Below are 20,162 nucleotides of genomic sequence, written 5' to 3'. Positions count from 1 at the left end.
CTCACTGACTCCTGTCTTATCGCCTTAGCCATTTCTGGAAGGAGTTGATCTTTATCGCCCCTTTCAATCCCGCCGGCGAGACCACAAATGCATGTTGAAATAAGATACAGGCAGTGCTCATACCACAAACCATGTTCAACATGAGAGTCTTCTGAATCTTATTTTCCCAGTATTGCTTGGTTAATTCCTGGATACAAGCTTTTAAACCCCTGTCGTATTTCAGCATGCTGGTTTATTAGTTAGTGGGACTTTTTATTTTGTATGTCCCTGTGCTATATATTCCCTGGTGTCTACCGAAGAAGCAAGAAAATGAATAACATTTTAAAATGGCGAAAACTCAGTTCTGTTTTGTTGGAGAAAACACACAAATCTGCTTTAAAGTTTTGTGAGCTGCCTTGGTATCTACAGTACTGCCTACATAGACAGCTAGCTTTGAAGGCAGCATCGTACTGTGGACTACAATGGAACCTCATAAGTAACTGAATACAAACGTTCTATTTGGCAGAAATTTTGGGCATCACAAAAATAGCACTCCTCATTTTAAGAACAAGCATGGGAGACATGCTAACATCTTGAGGTTGATGTTAGCATGATTCTGTGCTAACAACACAATAATCTAATAAGATTAAAAACACATGCTGCCTGCAAATATTGAATAATTTTTTTTTTTTTTTTGGTTGACTTTATCCATTTATTTTTGTTGTTATTAAATGGCAATCTCAAATTTGTTCTCAATTTGTCTGCCAATTTGGATTCATTTTCCCCAATGCAGCATTGCCTTTTTGGTCAAAAAGTGTCTTAGACGATCTTACCCTTTAGTACAGCCAAATAAGTGGGTTCATGATGCCTTACAATATTTTATAGCTAGGCATCTCACTACGTTTTGAGTTACCCCCCCCCCCCTCCCCAAAAATAAATCTCTGTGCCATCCTCGCTTGCTGTCCTTTGGGAAAACATTGCCTATCAAACATCAAATCCGATTCCATTTACAATCAGCAACTTTTTTGCTTTGTCGCCCCCATTGCCGTGTCATCTGGATGGAAAGATAATTGAGTTTCGCTGCTTCATGCATACATTGATGCCAGCAGAGCCTTTTAAAAGCCTGTCTGTGTGCAGAACTCTGACTATGACCTGTCCTGGTCCACTAGCACTCTGTGATATTAGACTGCGCTTAGACAAATGCATACAGGCCCTGAGTGCTCCTCTCAGAGCCTCACACATACACAATCACACTCACTCATGCTAAAAGAAAGATCCATGTGAGTGGGTAGGGGACGCAAGGGACTGAAAAGGTAGAACCCAGAACGAAAAACAGGGGTGGGTATAAATGAAGAGAGTGATCTAATGTGACATGGAGAAAGAGAGAAGTTAAAACAGGGAGGGTGATGAAAGGCGAGAGATCTATGGTCTCTAATTAATATCAGCCTACCACTTCAAAAGCAAAACAAAATCCCCTACTGTCATCTACATCCCCATTGATTCAACTCAAAGGCTTGAAGAGTCTTAAATCTGGGGCTTTAGGTAGACCACTGGTGTACGGGACAACCCCGTTTTCCTTAATGGGAAAATGAGCTCAATGTAGTCTGGTACAATTGTTGTTCTGTACACTGCAAATTAAGTTCATTGTCAGAAGCGTGACATACCACACAAAGGTGTATTTACAGTAGCTACATTTACATGGAGCCTAATAATTTGAAAGCTTTGTTGGCATATTTTTAGGTATGCTAGAAATTGTGACAATTATGGTGTGTCATGCTGAGTTTCCTAACATCTGTAGTCAGCTGACTGTTGCTTTCTCTGACAGAACCATTCAGAGGGCTCATAAGCTTCTCACTGTTATGCCAAAACCGACACTAAATTGACACTAGTTTTTGGATGGGGCTCCACCTCAAGTTTAGCAGGGGGTCCAACAGATTTGCAAGAGTTAGCCTGAACAATTCCATTGCTACATCAGGTCACAGAACAACACCGCAATAAAGAGCAGTTAATGTACCACACTGATAGCTGCATGACTGTGTCTGTCATGTCTGTGTGTGTCACATGTTGGGTGTCGCAAATCACTGTGTGTCCCACCCTCCCCCTCTGGTTGTCTGGTAACTCTCGAGTCCATCCTGGAATGGACAGTAGGGGCTTTGGCCCCGAGACAATCGCTTCATCTCTTTCTCTTTGCCCTGAGGGGCACAGTTGATGAGAGAAAAGGGAGGGAGAGATTGACATTGACCCACCCCTAGGCCACGCCCCCCTGAGCTGGAGGACAAGGTCAAATGGTGCCTGGGCTGCAGGCTGACTCTTCGTTTTCTCCTCCTTTCTGCAGTGAAGAGCCACCCCCTCCTTCTCCCATTGCAACACCATCACCTGCTGCATCGCCATCACCTGGGGTGACTTCCACCAGTGCCGCCCAGCCCGAGGTCCAGGTAGCACCTCAGGTTGCAGAGAGCACCGTGACATCTGTCGATTCAGGAGGGGAAGATGGGGATCGAGATGGAGGTGAAGTGCAAGAAAGAGAGAGTGCAGAAGTGGAGAAGGAGGAGGTGAGAGTACAAGAGATTGAACAGGAGGAAGAAAAACCCCAGGCTCAACCGCCACAACCAGTGCAGGAAGAGGTGAAGAAGGAGACAGAGGAGCAGGAAAAGGAAACAGCAAGTACGGGAGGCACAGGAAGGAGGCCAAGCTTGCATCACACTGCTTCGCCAATCAGAGTACAGAGGAATGGAGCATGCAGCCACTCCACCACCTCCGACTATGAACTCTCGCTCGACCTCAAAAACAAGCAGGTAGGGAGCAAGGCGCTGTGGGATTGCAGTCTTGAGGACGTGTGAATGTATGCTTCAGGCTCTTGAGGATTGGCTGTTGTGCTTCCGATGGTTGCTTTTAGTGGCTGAGTGTGTTGGAATGTGTTGAAGTTTGGAAAGGCCGCTGGACCTTTTTGGAATTGGATGTTTACAGGTTGATCATCCATCCTCATCTCATACACATCCATTACTATCTCCATCAGCTTTCTAACCTATCACAAGGCTTACATGGAATCTGCACTGAATTCTTTGGAATTATGGTAGAATGTATGAAATGGAGCTGAAGAGTATTGGATGGCATTCACTCAAGGTGTGTTCTTGCATTACAAAACACCAAATTAAATAGAACAGAAGGTGTATGTGTAGCCATATCAGCTACCATTTACCATTAAAAAGAATTTATTAGAACAATTTTTAAGCATTTAAACTATTCCTAACTTGGCATAGCATTTTAGCGATAATGCATTCAAGATCAAACATATATGTCTAGTGCAGTGCTACCCAAACCTGTCCTGGAGGACCCCTAGCCCTGCATATTTTGTATGTCTCCCTTATCTAACACACCTGATTCAACTCATCAGCTTGTCAGTAGAGACTGCAAGACATGAATTGGGTGTGTCTGGTAAGGGAGACATACAAAATGTGCAGGGCTAGGGGTCCTCCAGGACAGGTTTGGGAAGCACTGGTCTAGTGGATATTTACATAAGTCTACGATGAAAAAGCAAATAAATAAATAAAAAAATAGATGCAAGAACACATTCTTGGTAAATTGCTACATACACTTCAAATTAGCCACAATAGATGTAAGGGAAAGGAGAAATCTGGAGCTTTCTGTGAAACTCACAGATTCTGTGCAGGCCTGCCTGTCATTCTTATTGCATTTTTTGGGGACTGATTATCAACCGATTAGCGATTTGCAACTCTCTAATTCTGAACCAAAACCCTGTTAACTGCCCACCAAAACAGCAAATTAAGAAATCATAGGTATGCACAAGAATCAGCTGCTATTCCAGAAGGTAGGCAGAATGATTATGCTTATATTATATTAGCCTCATTTGGCCAAATACTAAAATATACAAGCTCCAAGATGGTGGATGAGGCAAGTAAAATGTCAACTACAAATTTTATTCAGTAATTAAAACAATTTACCTATTTAACTATTTTACCAATATTTATGTGGGTTCTGTATTTTTACACTTATTAGAGTATCACATTTGTTAGCTTAGCAACATGCTAATGTCAAACTTGCTCACACTTTATTCAATTCTTGCTATTAACAAAACATTAACTATGACTTTTGCGTTAATAAACTCCTAATTGCTGCTTAATAATAGTTAGATTAGGGATTTAGAATATGTCCATGCAGAATATGTGCTTTAATTGCTAATAAACAGCCAGTGAGCTAATAATAGACACTCTAATCAGCATGTAGTTAATAGTGAGAATTGGTCCCTATTCTAAAGTGTTACCTCAAGCGTTATTGGAATCAGTTGCGAGTTGAGTCTCCTTTTTTGTGTATTTTTCAGAATTGCTGCCTTTGTAGAATGTTCCAAATTAGACACCTGTTAAGTTCCAGGATACAGCCTATGTAGGCAGTAGACTACATGGCAGCTCTCTATATTCTGGATAAGAGTTATATCTATACTGGGGCTCAATTAGAGCTCAGACATGTTTCTTTACAGTATTTTATGGCAGAACAGAAAACACCAAGGCAACTTCATTCAGGGACTATCAGAGGTTTCTGAGAGGGGTACATTGGAGAGAAGTAGATTGAGATGACAGAGACAGAGAGAGCAAAAGCGACAGCAAGAGAGATGGATGGGAGCAGAGGAGAAAGGGTTGTGTTGTCATGGTAACACAGAGGTCCTCTTAAAATCCCCATCCTTCATTTGTTGTCATTTTCTTGCTGAGTGTTCATATTGCAAATTGCATTCCCCATCCCCCACTGTTTTTGCTCCGAAATATCTAATATAATTATGTTTGCATTACAAAATGACTGACAGTGATTTATTCTGCTTTTAATATAAGTACACAATCAAATTATATGTAAATAAAAATTAATTCTGAAAGAGTAGCGTAACAGATAATTTGGGAGAAAAACAATCAGGATTATATATAGCTGGGGTTTTGCATGTTGAAACACTTAATTTAAAATAATCCTAATTTAATATATTTAATACAGTTAATCTTAAATTAAAATAATTAGATGTAGTTCTATAATTCTATATCACAATGATTCTAATATCACAAACATGATAGCTGTTCGGAAACATGCTAATATCACACTTATATACATTCAGTCAAAGTACATTTTAATCAAAAAGTTATATTTAATTAATTTTTTATCTAATTAATTAATTAATTACATTTATTAATTTTCTTCCATGTTGAAATGGTCTTTTTTTTAATTGGGTTAAGTTGTCGCTATTAATTTAAAATTTAAAATGATTAACTACTATACATTTTATGCAATGTTTTACATTTTATTACTGTTTAATTAAACATTGCTAAAAGGTTGGTATTGGCAGGTTCACACTGTGACAAGTTAATCCATTTAGTGTGACAACATACCCAGCTAATGAATGTAAGAACTGTTTTGCAATTTGGCAGTTTTTTTAACCCCTGCAGACTTGCTCTTATTCACGTTTACCACATTTAGGTTGATAAAGTGCTCAGACACTTTATTGAAACATATCAGTATCCAATATTAAATTGATTAGCACCATCCACACTACAGCCATTACCTTCTGACCCCTCATCCAGATAAAACAAATTAATTTTTTTTTTCCAGGATTATGGTGAAATTGATCATAGTTCAGCAATTATTAATATTATTATTGTGTAAAATAACATAATACATGTGGTGTATAAACACATGCTAATGAATTTAAAAATTCGGAATGAAAAGGGTACCAGACACATCTTGAGTAAACATACATCGTTTTTACGCAGAGAATGTGGCAATCCCTCAAAAGCTACATATAGAGATAATTTAGAGATAATAATTTCACATACTTATTACTGAAAGTGACAAGTTCAGCTGAATATGCAAAAGATACAGTATGCAAACTTACATTAATGGCCCTATTCAGGAAGCTGTCAATACTACAATATTTTGAATGTATTAAATAATCCTAAGAGTATCTGCTCATCCAGCAACGTCTTAATTTCCTGACCAAATATATTGATTCGGTTTCTGAAGAGTTTCAGAAGAGATGTTGTTTATTTTTCAAGGGACTTGTTGAACTTCCCCAGGAGGTCCACCTTTTGCTACTATGAAGTATTACTACTATGAAATGTTCAAATCTAGTGGTTTAATCTGTATGAAGAAAAAAGTTTTCTTGTACTTTCCATTGAATGAGTGTTGAATCCATTCCTTTTCTTTATTTCATCAACCATTACAGGTCCACCTCCTCAAGCAAATCTATCTATCTGGCCCTCATGATGGTCTGATAAAACATTACAGTTTATTGGCCATTTTGTCCAGACATGATGAGCAAACGACTTATTTAATGTACTTTGGATGTACTTCTCTCAAAACTTTAAATGTGTGTGGACCTCATTTAGTTAAAAAAAATGCAGACATGTCATTCTGGATGGCCAATGCAGTATTGGCTATTTAGTCAAGACAAATGATGAGTTTCAGTTAATACCCATTACTTTATTCACTTTTTCCCTCCATTATTCAAGAAAATTAATTCATTTCTTCTTGTGCCATACAGATAAGCTTATCTCAATTGTGTGAAATCAGTAACACACTACTAAATTAGATTAGACGGTTAGCCTTTAGATTTTCGTTCACGTCAGTATAAGGAACCCCTGTCACTGAAGTCTAAAAATGTGCATGCACAGACAAGAGAAACGGGCAAAACATTGCACGGTTTTAACATTTATTGAACAAATTTGTTGAATTAACTAAGTATGATGGACTAACACTTCTTAATTCTGTTTACTTTTTAATGTTTATTTGGAGAACTTTTTTAAAGTTGGTTCGTAAGGTGATGCAATGGCTGTATGTTAAAGCTGGAAGGAAGATATTGAAGATGATTAAGTACTTGGTTAATAAATAACTAAATAATTTAATGGAATAGCATCTAGGGCTGGGCAGAAGTCATAATGAGTGGCATGTGGATGTACTGAAATCAATATGTTGATACGAATGTGGTTGCAGTGTGAGACACTGTGCTACGTACAGACGTGTGTGTGTGTGTGTGTACCAGCGTTTGTGCTTGAGACGGTGAGTATATGCATTCACTTGTACGATTCTCTGTGTCTGCATTATGCCATTGATCTTCTGTCTGTAGAGGTGTGAAATCTCTCCTGAAGGCAGATAAGGGTGCAGAGTCTGACACTGCGGATTAGTACTAGAGAATACTAGTATCTCTCTCTCGGAGACACACAAACACACAAGTACAAGCACACAGATCTATCTGAAACATAAATGCATGCCCTAAATCCATATACTGAAACTTTTAGTACAGTTCCTTATTTGGGGGTTTTCAAACTAGTGTTGGGGAAACGCTAGGGGAAAATTTTGCTGAATTTGAAAATGAGTGAGTGAATGAATGAAAAAAAAGATATATATGAATAGTGTGTATATATATATATATATATATATATATACTGTATATATATTTAATATTTGAAAATAAGATTGAAGTTAAAACCTTCCTTTAAAATTGTAAATTGAATTAAATTCAATTTTAAATTAAATTAAATTAAATGTTCATTTATATCTATAAGGTGAATTTAGGTAACGTTCAACTAAGTACTCAACTGTTGGTATGAAGTCAGAAAGTCACAGCTGTGCTTAATACACATTGCTATTCACACTCCACCACCAATATGTCATTTGGGAGAAATATTCTATAAACAGCAGCATCAGCTCAGATTGGTTAAATCTTTTTTGGCAAAAGACCTTCTTTGAAGTGTCCTACACTTGCTCAAACTGTTACTGTTATAGCTTTGCTCACACATAATATTACCAAATCCCAGAGCTGACAAATTACCGGAGCTAAGGCTGCTGGCATTTTGACGCGTAGGCCTGTGCAGAAATACATTGAAAATTCTGATCAAATTACAGTTGTACATCTAAAACTGCCAATTTTAGTAATATGTTGTTTAGTTTAGCATTGACCATGTGCATTACATTAAATGTAAATGCATTAATTTCATGTCATGTATTTACAAGTACATACATCTGGCTGTTGAAGAAATCTATCCAGCCAGTGGAGTGCTGTACTCCAGGTGTTCATTGACACACATTAGTCAGCACACTAGAATGTCATTTTATGTCCAATGCCACTCAGAATTAGGACATTACTGACTGATCATCTTCACAACCCTTCTAGAGAATTCCGGTTCACACTCAGAGTAATTGGCTTCAGAGACTTCCACGAAAGCCAGGGCATCGGTCTTAGAGTACAAATCAAACACTGTTTATCCATTTTTCCCTAGTATTGCAGATAATCTGTAGCATGTGATGCATTAGGGTGAACTTCCTCTTACTATAATCACTCAGAGAACCCAGGCTAATGAAAAATGGGTATTCGTGAGAAATGGGTCCATATCTCAGCCTACCGTTTTATAAATAGAACTAATCCGAATCCCCTCTGCAAAACTTTCTGACAGAATTTCCGAGCAGCGACATGCAGGAAAGTTTGATGTGTTTACTTTCACTCTCGTCTCTGAACTGCTGATGTTTGAAAAAAAAGAAAAAAAAGAAGTGGATTAGTAAATTTGATGACATGACATGGATGTTGAAAGCAGTGAAAATAGATCTTATCCTGTCTTCCCTGTCTTGGTTACAGTATTTTCAGATTTTTTATTTAGTTATTTTTCTTTTCTTTTTTTACCAGCCTGAGATTAATAATTTGAAAAGTGGGCACATCAAAACCCTTTCATGATCTTTAGTCATTCTTGGTGTGTGTCTAACTTTCACTTTTTAAGTAGAATTTTCATTGCATGCAAAATTTAAAACTTTAGAAATAAATAAGAAAAATACAAGCAATTTTTTTCGATATTTTGGTATAAAAACTATATATATATATATATATATATATATATATATATATATATTGTATTGATTGATTTGATAAATTACAACTATTATTTATAATAATAAGATTTTTGATATAAATAATATTCATAATTACACTTAGTATAAGTATTTCATGATGACTTTAAGCTGAGTTCACAAAATAAACTTGCGATTTGGAGGCTTTTTGCAAGTTAAAATCTCATAATTACAGTAATTCCAACATAACGTTAATGAATCGTAATTGTCAATTGTCAAATTGCCAAGCAACACTGGAACATCTTTTAGAAATTTCAATGATGTGCAGTCACAGGTGTGAAAATATCGCTATACTTTCTATCCTTTAAGAACTATCCTGACTGACAAGGCTGAAATGCTGAGCTAAATGCTATGAGCCGTGATCTACTGTCAGCAAAGTCTGAGTGCTGATAATCTGGGTTTAGTGACTCTAGACACGATCTCTCGGAGGCTGATGGCTCCACAGATAACTACTACAGCACCTCTTCTGTGTGATTGCCTCTTTATGCTAATGAAGGTGTGCCTAACCTCCCAATGAGACCTTTGATTATCCTGTCTTATGCTGATGGCCTCATAAATATACATGTATCCTTGAGACACAAATCAATGCAAATGAGAGACTAATGTCAAGCACCAAATATGAACAGATATACCAAATATGATGTGACAAAAAGCAGCTATATGATCAATTGAACCAATGAGATTGCATATACAGAGCAACGTTTTCTAGCAGGTGCCCTTTTGATTTCAATGGTGTGTCCCATGCAAAATACTGTATATAGTCACAGCTGGACAGTACAAGAACAACAGGCAGCTGTTTGACATACATATTCACTGAAAATCCTTTCTGTGTAGTTCTTAAATATCAACTTGATGCATCACGATCAGTTATGACACAGGAAGGTACCAATGGCATATGCCATCATCAACAGCAAGTCTGTGTTTTGATTTACCAAGAATGTACACATTAGACAAACATCATTATACAATGCAGAGATACTATTATTATAGACTATCACAGCTGTCTTGTACAACACTTTGGTCTGCAGGTGCAGTTGTAAAGTGTTTTATAAATAAAGTGAATGAATGAATAAACTACTATTTTAAGTACAGGATATTGCAATATCTAGTATGAAGATACTTCCATGAAGGCTTATTAGTATTAGATGTAATAGCTTGCATAGTGTATGCTTAGCCTAGCTAATTGTAAGCTATTGTATAATCAAAACAAATTGCCAAAGATGTTGGATTGATGGATTACCAAAATATTTTAGAATTTCCAATCAGAAAACCCCATAAACTTTTAGTCTGGGGAATCATATAGGGGTCTAGTAGGTTTTTAGTCTCGTGTAGCCAGACCTTCAGAGTAACAGCAATGGCTAAGGACTGCCCAAGAGGCCATAAAGCAACCAGCCATGTTTCGTTTTGTGCTGAGTCATGTTTAGGGCATGGAAACGTCCCTTTGGAAATTTAGCGTCTAGTTGATGCTGATAAGTGCTCATCATCACAGTTGTAAATACAATTGACTTATCGGTAAGCCCCTCCCCTCAAACACAGACTAGCCAATGGCAGTCGAGTATCAGTATCACGGGGAGCGGAACTCGGACATCTTTAGATTTCAGCACCATAGAGAAACATTGGAAGATCCGAAGCTCGCATCGGTTTTATGGGGTTTATGCTTCAAAAAGGAAAAACAGTGTGCCTGGGGTACTTGTAACACTGATTCCAGGTGTCTTGAGAGGATAGGCAATATCATTTATTTTATTATATTTCCTGAATCCAAACAAAACAGAGCACAATGTCCCTAAGTATTCACCCCAATACAAATGAAGACAAAAACGTTCATTTTCTGGTTGTCATACACTCATTAAGTTACAATTTTCATCTGCTCAATCAGAACGTTAATGTTATCTTGTGCTTTAGCAAGGTATCTCTGGCTAAAACTAGCTAATGTTAAAGTTAGTGAGTCCATGCTAACGTACAACCTAAATAGTGGACTATTCTCGCGTCTTGTACAGTGTAGTTCAAAAACACAAACGAAGGTCTACATTTCATATTAAACTGGTTAAATGTACATTAATTTAATCGTTCCCTGCGATACATGAACAGTGTTGATCCTGCATGTTGTCATCCGTGATCGTGACAACCGACCGTAATATGAGACTTCTCCCGCTTGCATTGTGAGCTATAAACCCTCCTTCGAGTTACCCACAGTATCTATATTTAAATATTTTATAAATCCCTCCATGGAATATTTAATTCCCATTTGGTGGCCTTTTGTGTCCAAAATTGTGCAAAAACATCGTGGGACAAGGTTTTCACAGAGCAGCTATCATTGAAAGACAGCGAGCAACTCTGTTTGTTTGTCCGAGGGAGCAACAGTAACTAAGGGGGGCGGGGCTTACCGATAGGTCAATTGTGAGGGGGTTTGGCGCCACGGCATCTTTGTTTCCAGAGGGAATGTTACAGAACACGACACACACGTCTCCTAGAAATTCAGTAGAATTCAACCAATCAGATGATGACTTCGAAACTCCTGAAGTGTTTCCAATTTTATGTGCCATATGCATCAGACGTTCAGCCAATGATCTGTGGGCTGAGACTGAGTAGGTTTTTAACAATGGGGTAGGATTTCGGTTTAACACCTCCATCACCTTTCTTGTGTAGTTTATGTAAGCCTGTCTTGTTTGGATATGTATGTTATGTCATTTTCTGCTGGGATGGTGAAGAAGTGAGCTTGGACAGAGTGCTGATCCAGCTGTCAAGTCTGATTTGCCTGGGCTGAGTTGATAGGGAGTGGTGTCATTGCTATACCCCCTTCTTTTATGGCTGCAGTGGTTCCGGAACGATCTCTCTCCCCGGCACCGCTTAGTGAAGTGATCGGAAACGGACCTGACAGCTGGCTAATGGGTGGATTTGCAGCAGGACTGCATTCGTTACACGCCTTCATGTCTCTTTGTCTTTTGCTCTCACCCTCTTTCATGCCCCTGCTCTGTTACGCACCCGGTGTTTTTTACCACACCTTAGGGTTATAGAGATCACAGCTGTCTTTGTGGTTTTGTGATCCCAGCAATCGAATTTGTCTCCGTATCCTTTCTGTAGGTCATCTCATTGTGTTTCAACCATGCCATTTATCTCTCTTACCTTTCCAAAAGCTCAGAAAATAAATATCTCTGAATGTCACATAGATCTACTGTGTGAAACAGTGGCGACATCCTTGATTTATTCGCTCTCATATTTCAAGGCACATGTAGCATAAAAATAAAAAAATAATAATAAAAAAAGACACCCTTGGCAACTATAGCATTCTTTTTGAAATCCCATCCTGTGTCCAAGGCCACCACTGCTATTTCATCCCCTGCTATCGATAAGGTTCTAGGTGTGAGGCTTCATGCTCAAATACAACCTAGTTTCTTTCTTTTAAGGTTGGTGTTTACTTTTAAAGAGAGGGTCTATTGTTGTATGTCTGCACCAATGGAACATTCTAGGTAAAAACAATGAACATTCAAGACAGGCTGGGAACTAGCAGTAGCATTTCCAGCTCATAGCCTCTTCTGATAAGAAACTCTGTAGCTCAGAGTCCAGACCCTATTCAAAACTTAATATTCCCCAGACATATCTCTCCTTTCTAACCTAGTCTGAGACAAATGTAGATTACCAAGATAAGGTGGCTTTTTGGTGTTATTCAAACTTCTCTCAGGGAGTTTGAATCCGTAACAATGACTGATTGCATCAGCTCACTCTCTCTTATCACACTGTTTGAAACGGCAGGACTTTAATGACCTCTAATCTAAGCTCACCCAGGAAAGGACAAGACCACTGACAGCTGATGGGAGCACAATAGAAGACTAGCAGGTGAAATTCAGCTTCAGATATCAGCTAGGGGCCTTGCATTCACTTTCTAGAAAGAATCCATGACTGACGGAACAAATTATTAATCTTGTCAGCTTGGAAGGTAATGTCGGGGCTACAGATGGAAAATTATGAAATCAGAGTTCCTCATAGACTGTCTGGAGGCCAAACAGTAATGCCTTCATCTGGCTGTGATGAACAAACGTGCATCTACTGTACATTAGCAGCCATATGCAAAGTTCCAAACTCAATTTTTCTTTATTTTTAATTTTGTAATTTTTTTTGTTGACTTTATCTCATAGCTTTTAAAAGTATAATGGGCTGGAAGGGCTGGAACAGGCAGAAAAAGAAGAAAAAAAAAACATATCTATCAATCTATTAAAAAATTGAAAATTGAAAATGATATGTCATTTGCCATCTTGCAGCTGAAATGTGCTTTAGATAGCATAGTCTATTAGACAATGATTAGTGGCATAGAGGATCAAATGATTGGAAAAGATGACAGCACAAAATGTGCCTCTAATAGCAGGAAATGTCTTCTGCGTAAATAGCAAATTGCATGCCGTACTCTGTCATTTCAGTTTAACAGGCCCTGTGATAGTCACCCTATGGCCCGAGAGGATGGGATAGGGTCCAGCATCCCTTCAACCCTATTTAGAACAAATGATTCGGAAAATAGATGGATGGATAGAAGGTGGCAGGCAAAGGCAAATCTGTTCTGACAGATCTGGGTTCTCAAAATCTGGGTTCTCAAAATCTAATAATTTCTGAAAGTGTTAGTTGAGGGTGATTTACCTTTTGATTTTGAGCCAAACAGTTCCCAGAGTATGTCCTTTTTCAAGGGACACTATAATATGCACTACAATACGGGCTATTTTTGTTCTGCAAGGTCCTATCACAGTTTGGTTGTCTTGACTATATTTTCACCTGCTATGTCCACAAATTATTTAATCAAAAGTTTATTCAAAAAGAATGTTTGGAGTGAGTGAACCTAAACTGAGTTGAGTGCCTAAACCATAAATGCAGTCTAATTAACACAACATTTAATGCACAGTTTAACGCATGTACTTCAGTGCTTCTTTTTTTCCACTGTGGGGTAATTGTTTTCACTGTTGTATACAGTGTATTGGCATTTATTGACAAATTTTATTAAGAGTTTCTGCATGAAAGGCAGTCGGAGACTGGAAAATTGGTTTGTCTCAGCATGTCATGATATTTAGCAATCTGTAGTTAGTCTTGTTATTGATTTAATTTCATGCTGTCATCTCTTACCGTGGATATTTGTCTGTGCTTGTCATAATGTTGCCTTATCTGACCTTGTTTCATATCTCTTTCTTTGCAGATCGAAATGTTAGAGCACAAATATGGGGGCCACCTCATCTCACGCCGTGCTGCTTGCAAGATCCAGACGGCCTTTCGCCAGTATCAGCTCAGCAAAAACTTTGAGAAGATCAGAAACTCCCTCCTCGAAAGTCGTTTGCCACGCCGTATCTCCCTGCGAAAAGTGCGGGTGCAAAATACAGAGGGTATCTCAGCTGAACGGGCACTGGCTGAAGGCTGCAATCTGGCAAGTATCCCCCTTGTCCGGTCCCCATCCCTGCCTACCACGGTTGGTGGCTCCCTCACCGACCTCGAAGATTCCTTCAATGAGCAAGTCCAGTCTCTTGCCAAATCCATTGATGATGCACTTAGCAACTGGAGCATGAAGACCATGTGTTCACTCCAAGAAGGTGGCACCTACCAGTTTAACTCAGAGGCCTTTAGTACAGCTGGTGGCAAATCTGGGTTGGCAGGCACAGTCCAAGAAGGTGGCCCCATGGACCCTGCCACATTCCATAGCGGAACAGGCCAAGTAGACAATTCTGAGAACGTGGCCCGGAGTGCCAGCAAGCTGATGATGGCCTTCCGGGATGTGACAGTTCAAATTGACAGCAAGAACTTTCACGTGTCCTCTTCCGTTATGGAGTCCTCCACCTCTGTTTCTCTCGGTAATTGTGTCCAGCAGGGGGCCATAATTACTGAGAGCCCACAGCAACCTCCGGTCAGTGATGCAAAGGAACAACCTCAACAAGGACAACCACCACCATTTCCACAGGATCCAGCTCCTCCTCCCCTAGAGCAGGATGCTGAGGAAATACCTGATGGCGACTTCCCAGCTCCTCCACCAAGTGAGGAGGAGCTTGTGGAGGATCTTCCACCTCTGGTGCTGGAGAAACAGGAAGTTCCAGAACCAGCAATTCCGGCAGAGACAGCAATAACCTCTGAAACCTTGTCTCCACCAGAGGTTGCAGAGACGCCAGTCACCCCAGTTGTAGAGGTTTTGGAAGCTAAGCGAATTGAGTCAGACACAGCGGACAACAGCTCAGAGCAGATGAGTAGCAGCAGTACATCCACATCAGCCCAGTCGGCTTCTGAGGTCTCGTCCAAAGAGGCTTTACAGGCCATGATACTTAGCTTGCCCCGATACCACTGCGAAAACCCAACCAGTTGCAAATCTCCTACCCTCTCTACTGACGTCATGCGAAAACGCCTATATCGTATTGGCCTCAACCTCTTCAACATGTGAGTACCTTTTATCTCCAGTTGATTGTTATGGTTGCAGAACTCTTTACATCACACTTGCTTGAAGTGACTAATGCCAGATATTTTAGGCTATAAAACCATTTTCTCTCTCATTTTACCAAGCTGTCCTCACCTGATATTATTATAGCTGCATGAGGGCTGCTCTTCAAAACCTCACCAAATTCTAGTTTTTCACTGCTGTCTCGCTTCCATCTCACTCCTGTCATCTAGTTCTGTCTCCAGCTGTGGCTAACACCCCCTCCCTAATGCCTGTCACCTTGGGTTTGTCTGACCCTATTAATAGCACTGCTTTTATTTAAAATGCTGTCTCACTCCCTTTTCCCTAATCTCATCTTGCTCCATTGCAAACATAAAGACATTTTAAAAGTTGGACTAGTTGTCTAATAGCACACTGCAATAATGAGACTGTTAGGTTTATCTAGGTTGTGTGCATAAGGAAGAGAAAGATATAAGGAAAATAAAAGGGGCACATATTATATCTTTTTGTTTTCTACTTATGTTTCCATCATCTCTGGATGGGATTCCATAGCCCCTCAAAATGTGCTGTTCAGTTTTTACTTCCACATTTTGTCTTTTGGTCTTCAACATCACTCTTCAGATAATGAGCTTGCCATAAATACCATCTCAATAATGGTTTGCATTTTGACACTAAATAGCAGTGCTTTCCAAACCTGTCCTAAGGCTCCCATTTGGATGTCTCTGTTTACTGACACAACCATTTCAGGTCTTACAGGCTCTAATGAGCTGATGAGTTGAATCAGGTGTGTCAGATGAGGGAAAACAGGTATTTTTTAGCTATCCTTGTCCCAAGAATACCACATAAATTGTGACTGTCAACTATTCAGAGTTATAATTTGTAATTGCTACTTGTAGCTATGTTTAATATTGTATTACTTTGCTATTTATTTTAAAGTAAGTAGCTAAGGTCGCTTCTCTATCCTATTTCCTGCATTGCTGACTGTTATACCTAATTATACATTGCAGTTCTCTCCACTGTGTATGTATTTTTTAATCCAAATGGCTAATTTCCTGAAGTTCATTTCACAGAGGCCTAATCTGAAACATGTTTTGTTGAGATTTCATTTTTAATACAGGACCAGTTTGTTCCTTTATTCATAGATAATGGATTTTATAAGGATTAGATAACATCAAGATCATGTCGGTTTACTTGCAAGGAACATAATTTCTAAAATCCATGCATGACTGCAATATGGCAATCTCCCTGAAGGCATTCAAATATTATTTTGCTGCACCCCCAGAAATCACAATAAGTGTCTGATTTGAAATAATCTTGTGTAACTTGCATATAGAGTAAATTCAAGGAAAATGGGATATTTTTAAGATGGATGTAATATGTATACACAAATTTATGTATATTACAGTATATTATATATTATAATACAAACATTCAACACTTTTTAAATATTAAATTAATTTAATGTTTATTTTAAATAATTAAATAATTTTTGTTTGTTTAGCTATGTTTATTAATTGCAAATTGTTTATGTACTAATTTGCATATTCCAACAAGATGTCTCTTTCTTTTTCAACTTGCCTCTTATATTAATATCAGTGATATTAGCATCCCAAAGAACTGTCCTGTCACCCAGGTGCATCTTTCCAACAAGGACATCTCTTTTTCAAAGCTGGAGAAATGCAGCTCCACTTCACAAATCCTGTTGGCTTTATTTCTGCCGTGTCACATCTCTGCCAATTAAAATTCTGTTCCCGCATGTCTATTCTCTTTGTTCAGCCAAGAGTGACTGAGGCAGAGTTTGATAAGAGCTCTCTATACGTAAAACATCACAGAGGTGCATGATGGGAAAGGTTGAATCAGGACTGTGCTGGACTATGTATCATAAACATGACAGATTAAGGTCAGAAGCTTTCTGCAAATGCAGATACTAATGCTGACTAACACATTGTAAATGTACATAGTTGGCGTCAACAAATCTCTGCACTTAAGGGGATAATAGAGTTAATTTCAAACGTCTGTTCCATTAAATTGGATGTTTTAGCATTCCCATAGCTACAACATGCTGACATTTTAAAGAAGTGTGATTCAGCAAGATTATTCTCAAACTATTGCTCCTTCATGACAGTAATTATCCTGAAAGATAAAACTAATTGTAGATGACAACAGCTGCACAAAATGGGATCTCTTGCTAAGAATGCAGCATATTTAATTGTGTTTTGATGCATTTTGAATTGCAACAATATGGGCAATTAAGTATATTTCAAACTAGGACAATTAATCAATTTGATTTCTATTTTCCCAAGGCCAATATATACAGTAAACTAAATCTAGTAATAAGTATTATATTGCATAAACACTGTAAAAAAAAAAGTTGAGCCAACATAAAATTTTAAGGCAACCAGCTTCAGCAGATTATTGAGTCTGCTCAACTTATTTTTTTGTGGGAGATTCTCAATTTTTTGTTGTATAAACTTAAAACGACAAGTTGAGAAAACTCAAAATCTGCTGAAGCTGGTTGCCTTAATTTTAAGTTGGCTCAACTTTTTCTTTTTTTTTCTTTTTTCTTTTTTTTACAGAGCAATAATTTTCATGATTATTCTCCACGGATTACATAGCTGTTTTGGTTCCACTTTGTATTTATTAGGTGTATTTAACTACCATGTACTAACTAACTAACGAACTAACTAACTAAATAAATGAAAAAAAGAAAAAAGTAAATGGAAAAAAATAAATAAATAAATGCCTAATAAGTAAATAAAATACTGTGTTCATGCTGTACTGTAATTATAGATGCTATTACAGAAATTTATTTACAGATGTAATTATATGAAGGTACTTTTTTAATTAAATGTAATCGCAATGTAAAAACATAAACATACAACATAAACACAATGTATCAAATGATTTAGATGTTAGCACAGAGTGGTTAAATACACTTCATATAAAGTAGATCCTTTTTCCTGCTTCCTATTGTACAGTCTCTTTTAAAAGAAAAATAAAGATCCCACTCCAATAATTGAAGAAATAGATTACTTTTACCCTTACTTTTACATTTACTATCCTATGTAATGGCACTTCAGTGCCATTTGTAGTTCCATTAAAGTGAGAGAAATATTCTGAAGATAGAGGGCCTAATTAAAAGTTCTTAATCAGCTATAAAAAAAAAAAAAAAGTCATTGGGGCAATGTGGCTTTAAAAAGTTAAAAGCTTATTCAGATGAAGCAGTGTTTTTTTTTTTTTTTTGTAGTATATTAAACTATCCAAGATCTCCATGCACTAGCTTCAGTTTATTTTCCCTTTCATTGCTGTTACAGCGGCCAAGGTGAAACGCATTGTTCCTAACTCTTAATGAATGATTTTTGTACTGAAAGGTGATAGTAACAAAAAAACAACAACAAAAAAAAACCTTCACAATCACATTTCCAGACAGCATCTAACAGAATGTTCCTGATGTGGTAACTTATATAACTGACAAATAGGCTTGCATTTACGCACAGCGGCTCTTTATCCATCTTGCGAAAGGGAAGGTGCATAATCTACTCATTTATTTTCCACCTTCACCAAGTGAAACCTTCTTTGCCCTGTGTTGATGGCGACAATATTCACGGTAGAATATAACAGAAGGGATTCATCTGTTTTATAGGGCTGAGTGAATGTATGTGTGCACTTGTTTATGAATCAGCTGGGAGGGCGATACCGGCTGCCAAGCTGAGTGGGAGGCTGTTTATTTTCCACCCGCTCATCAGATTTCCTTTAAATAAAGGAAAGTACAGTGAGAATTTTGAACATATGGTTAAATCCCTCAAATGACTCAGCTTCATCTGTCATTCAAGGATTAGTTCACCCAAAAATGAAAATACTGTCATCGTTAAATCAGGACCTTGTTTTTCAAAATCCATATGACTTTCTTTCTCCTTTGGAACAGTTTTATGGTTTCAGTTATTTTTTTTATTTAAGTTTAAATTAATATTGTGTGAAATAAAGAGTTCATTTAGTTTACACAAATTTATATACATCTCATTTGGCATCATTCAATATATTTATATTGGTAACACTTTAGTATTAGCATTAGTAAATAGTTTTACTAGTCATATATAACAGTTTATAAATACAGCTATAAATGCCTTGTTCTTGATTTAGCATATCTATTACAAAGGAGATTTAAAGGCTCAGTTATCTTCCTAACAGAATAAATAAATAAACAAACAAACACAACACAGAGATACAGAACTCAGAAATATTTTTTTTCAAGATGCAAAAAAAAAAAAAAAAAAATGAACCTGTTCAACTGTACACTTGAATTGTTATTTTATTTTTATTTTTTCTATGAAATTGCAGAGGTTTATTTCTTCATGGTTTATCAAGAGTAAATTTTTTGCATCTTGAAAAAAAGTAAGTAAGTGCTTTACAAGGTATAAATAGTCTTCACTTTAGATGAGCTCACAAAAATAGATGGCTGGCAACTACTAAATGCTGACTTAATCATGAATCACAGCAGGTATATGTGTTAATAAAGCATTTATTAACACACTGAGCAACTATTATCATGTGTCTAAATAATAAGATTTATAAATGCACATTTAAATAGTTTATTAATCATTTATTATAATTGATCAATACATGATCTTATGAACCACTGACAACTCCTAAATAACTGGTTTGTAAATAATGTAATAATTTAGAAATTATAAATTGATCATTAATAAAGTATGAAAATACAATTATTAAACATTATAGATATGTTCAAGAACAAAACATTTATAGCTGTATTTATAAACTGCTTACTAATGCCTATTAATGTTGGAACGATGCTTTATAAAGAATGAATTGACTATTTACTAATGCTTAACTAATGATTCATAGTGTGCCATTATTATAAAGTGTTACATTTATATTATATAAG

The 20,162-nt window shown here is 37.4% G+C and overlaps 1 protein-coding gene across 4 annotated transcripts in view; it reads left to right on the top strand.

The window, feature by feature from the left end:
* Positions 1-20,162, top strand: part of iqsec3a (IQ motif and Sec7 domain ArfGEF 3a) — a 141,896-nt gene that overhangs the window by 68,052 nt on the left and 53,682 nt on the right. For 2 of the 4 annotated variants that reach the window (XM_058772115.1, XM_058772116.1), the window contains exons 4-5: positions 2,315-2,774; positions 14,042-15,261. In XM_058772115.1, the coding sequence (XP_058628098.1) occupies positions 2,315-2,774; positions 14,042-15,261 (1,680 nt within the window). The remainder of the gene's footprint in view (positions 1-2,314; positions 2,775-14,041; positions 15,262-20,162) is intronic. The other 2 variants (XM_058772118.1, XM_058772117.1) reach the window with 1 other exon arrangement.

Source organism: Onychostoma macrolepis, chromosome 04, assembly GCF_012432095.1.
Source record: "Onychostoma macrolepis isolate SWU-2019 chromosome 04, ASM1243209v1, whole genome shotgun sequence".
Lineage (NCBI taxonomy): Eukaryota > Metazoa > Chordata > Actinopteri > Cypriniformes > Cyprinidae > Onychostoma > Onychostoma macrolepis.
This window is presented reverse-complemented; position numbering and strand designations above follow the sequence as displayed.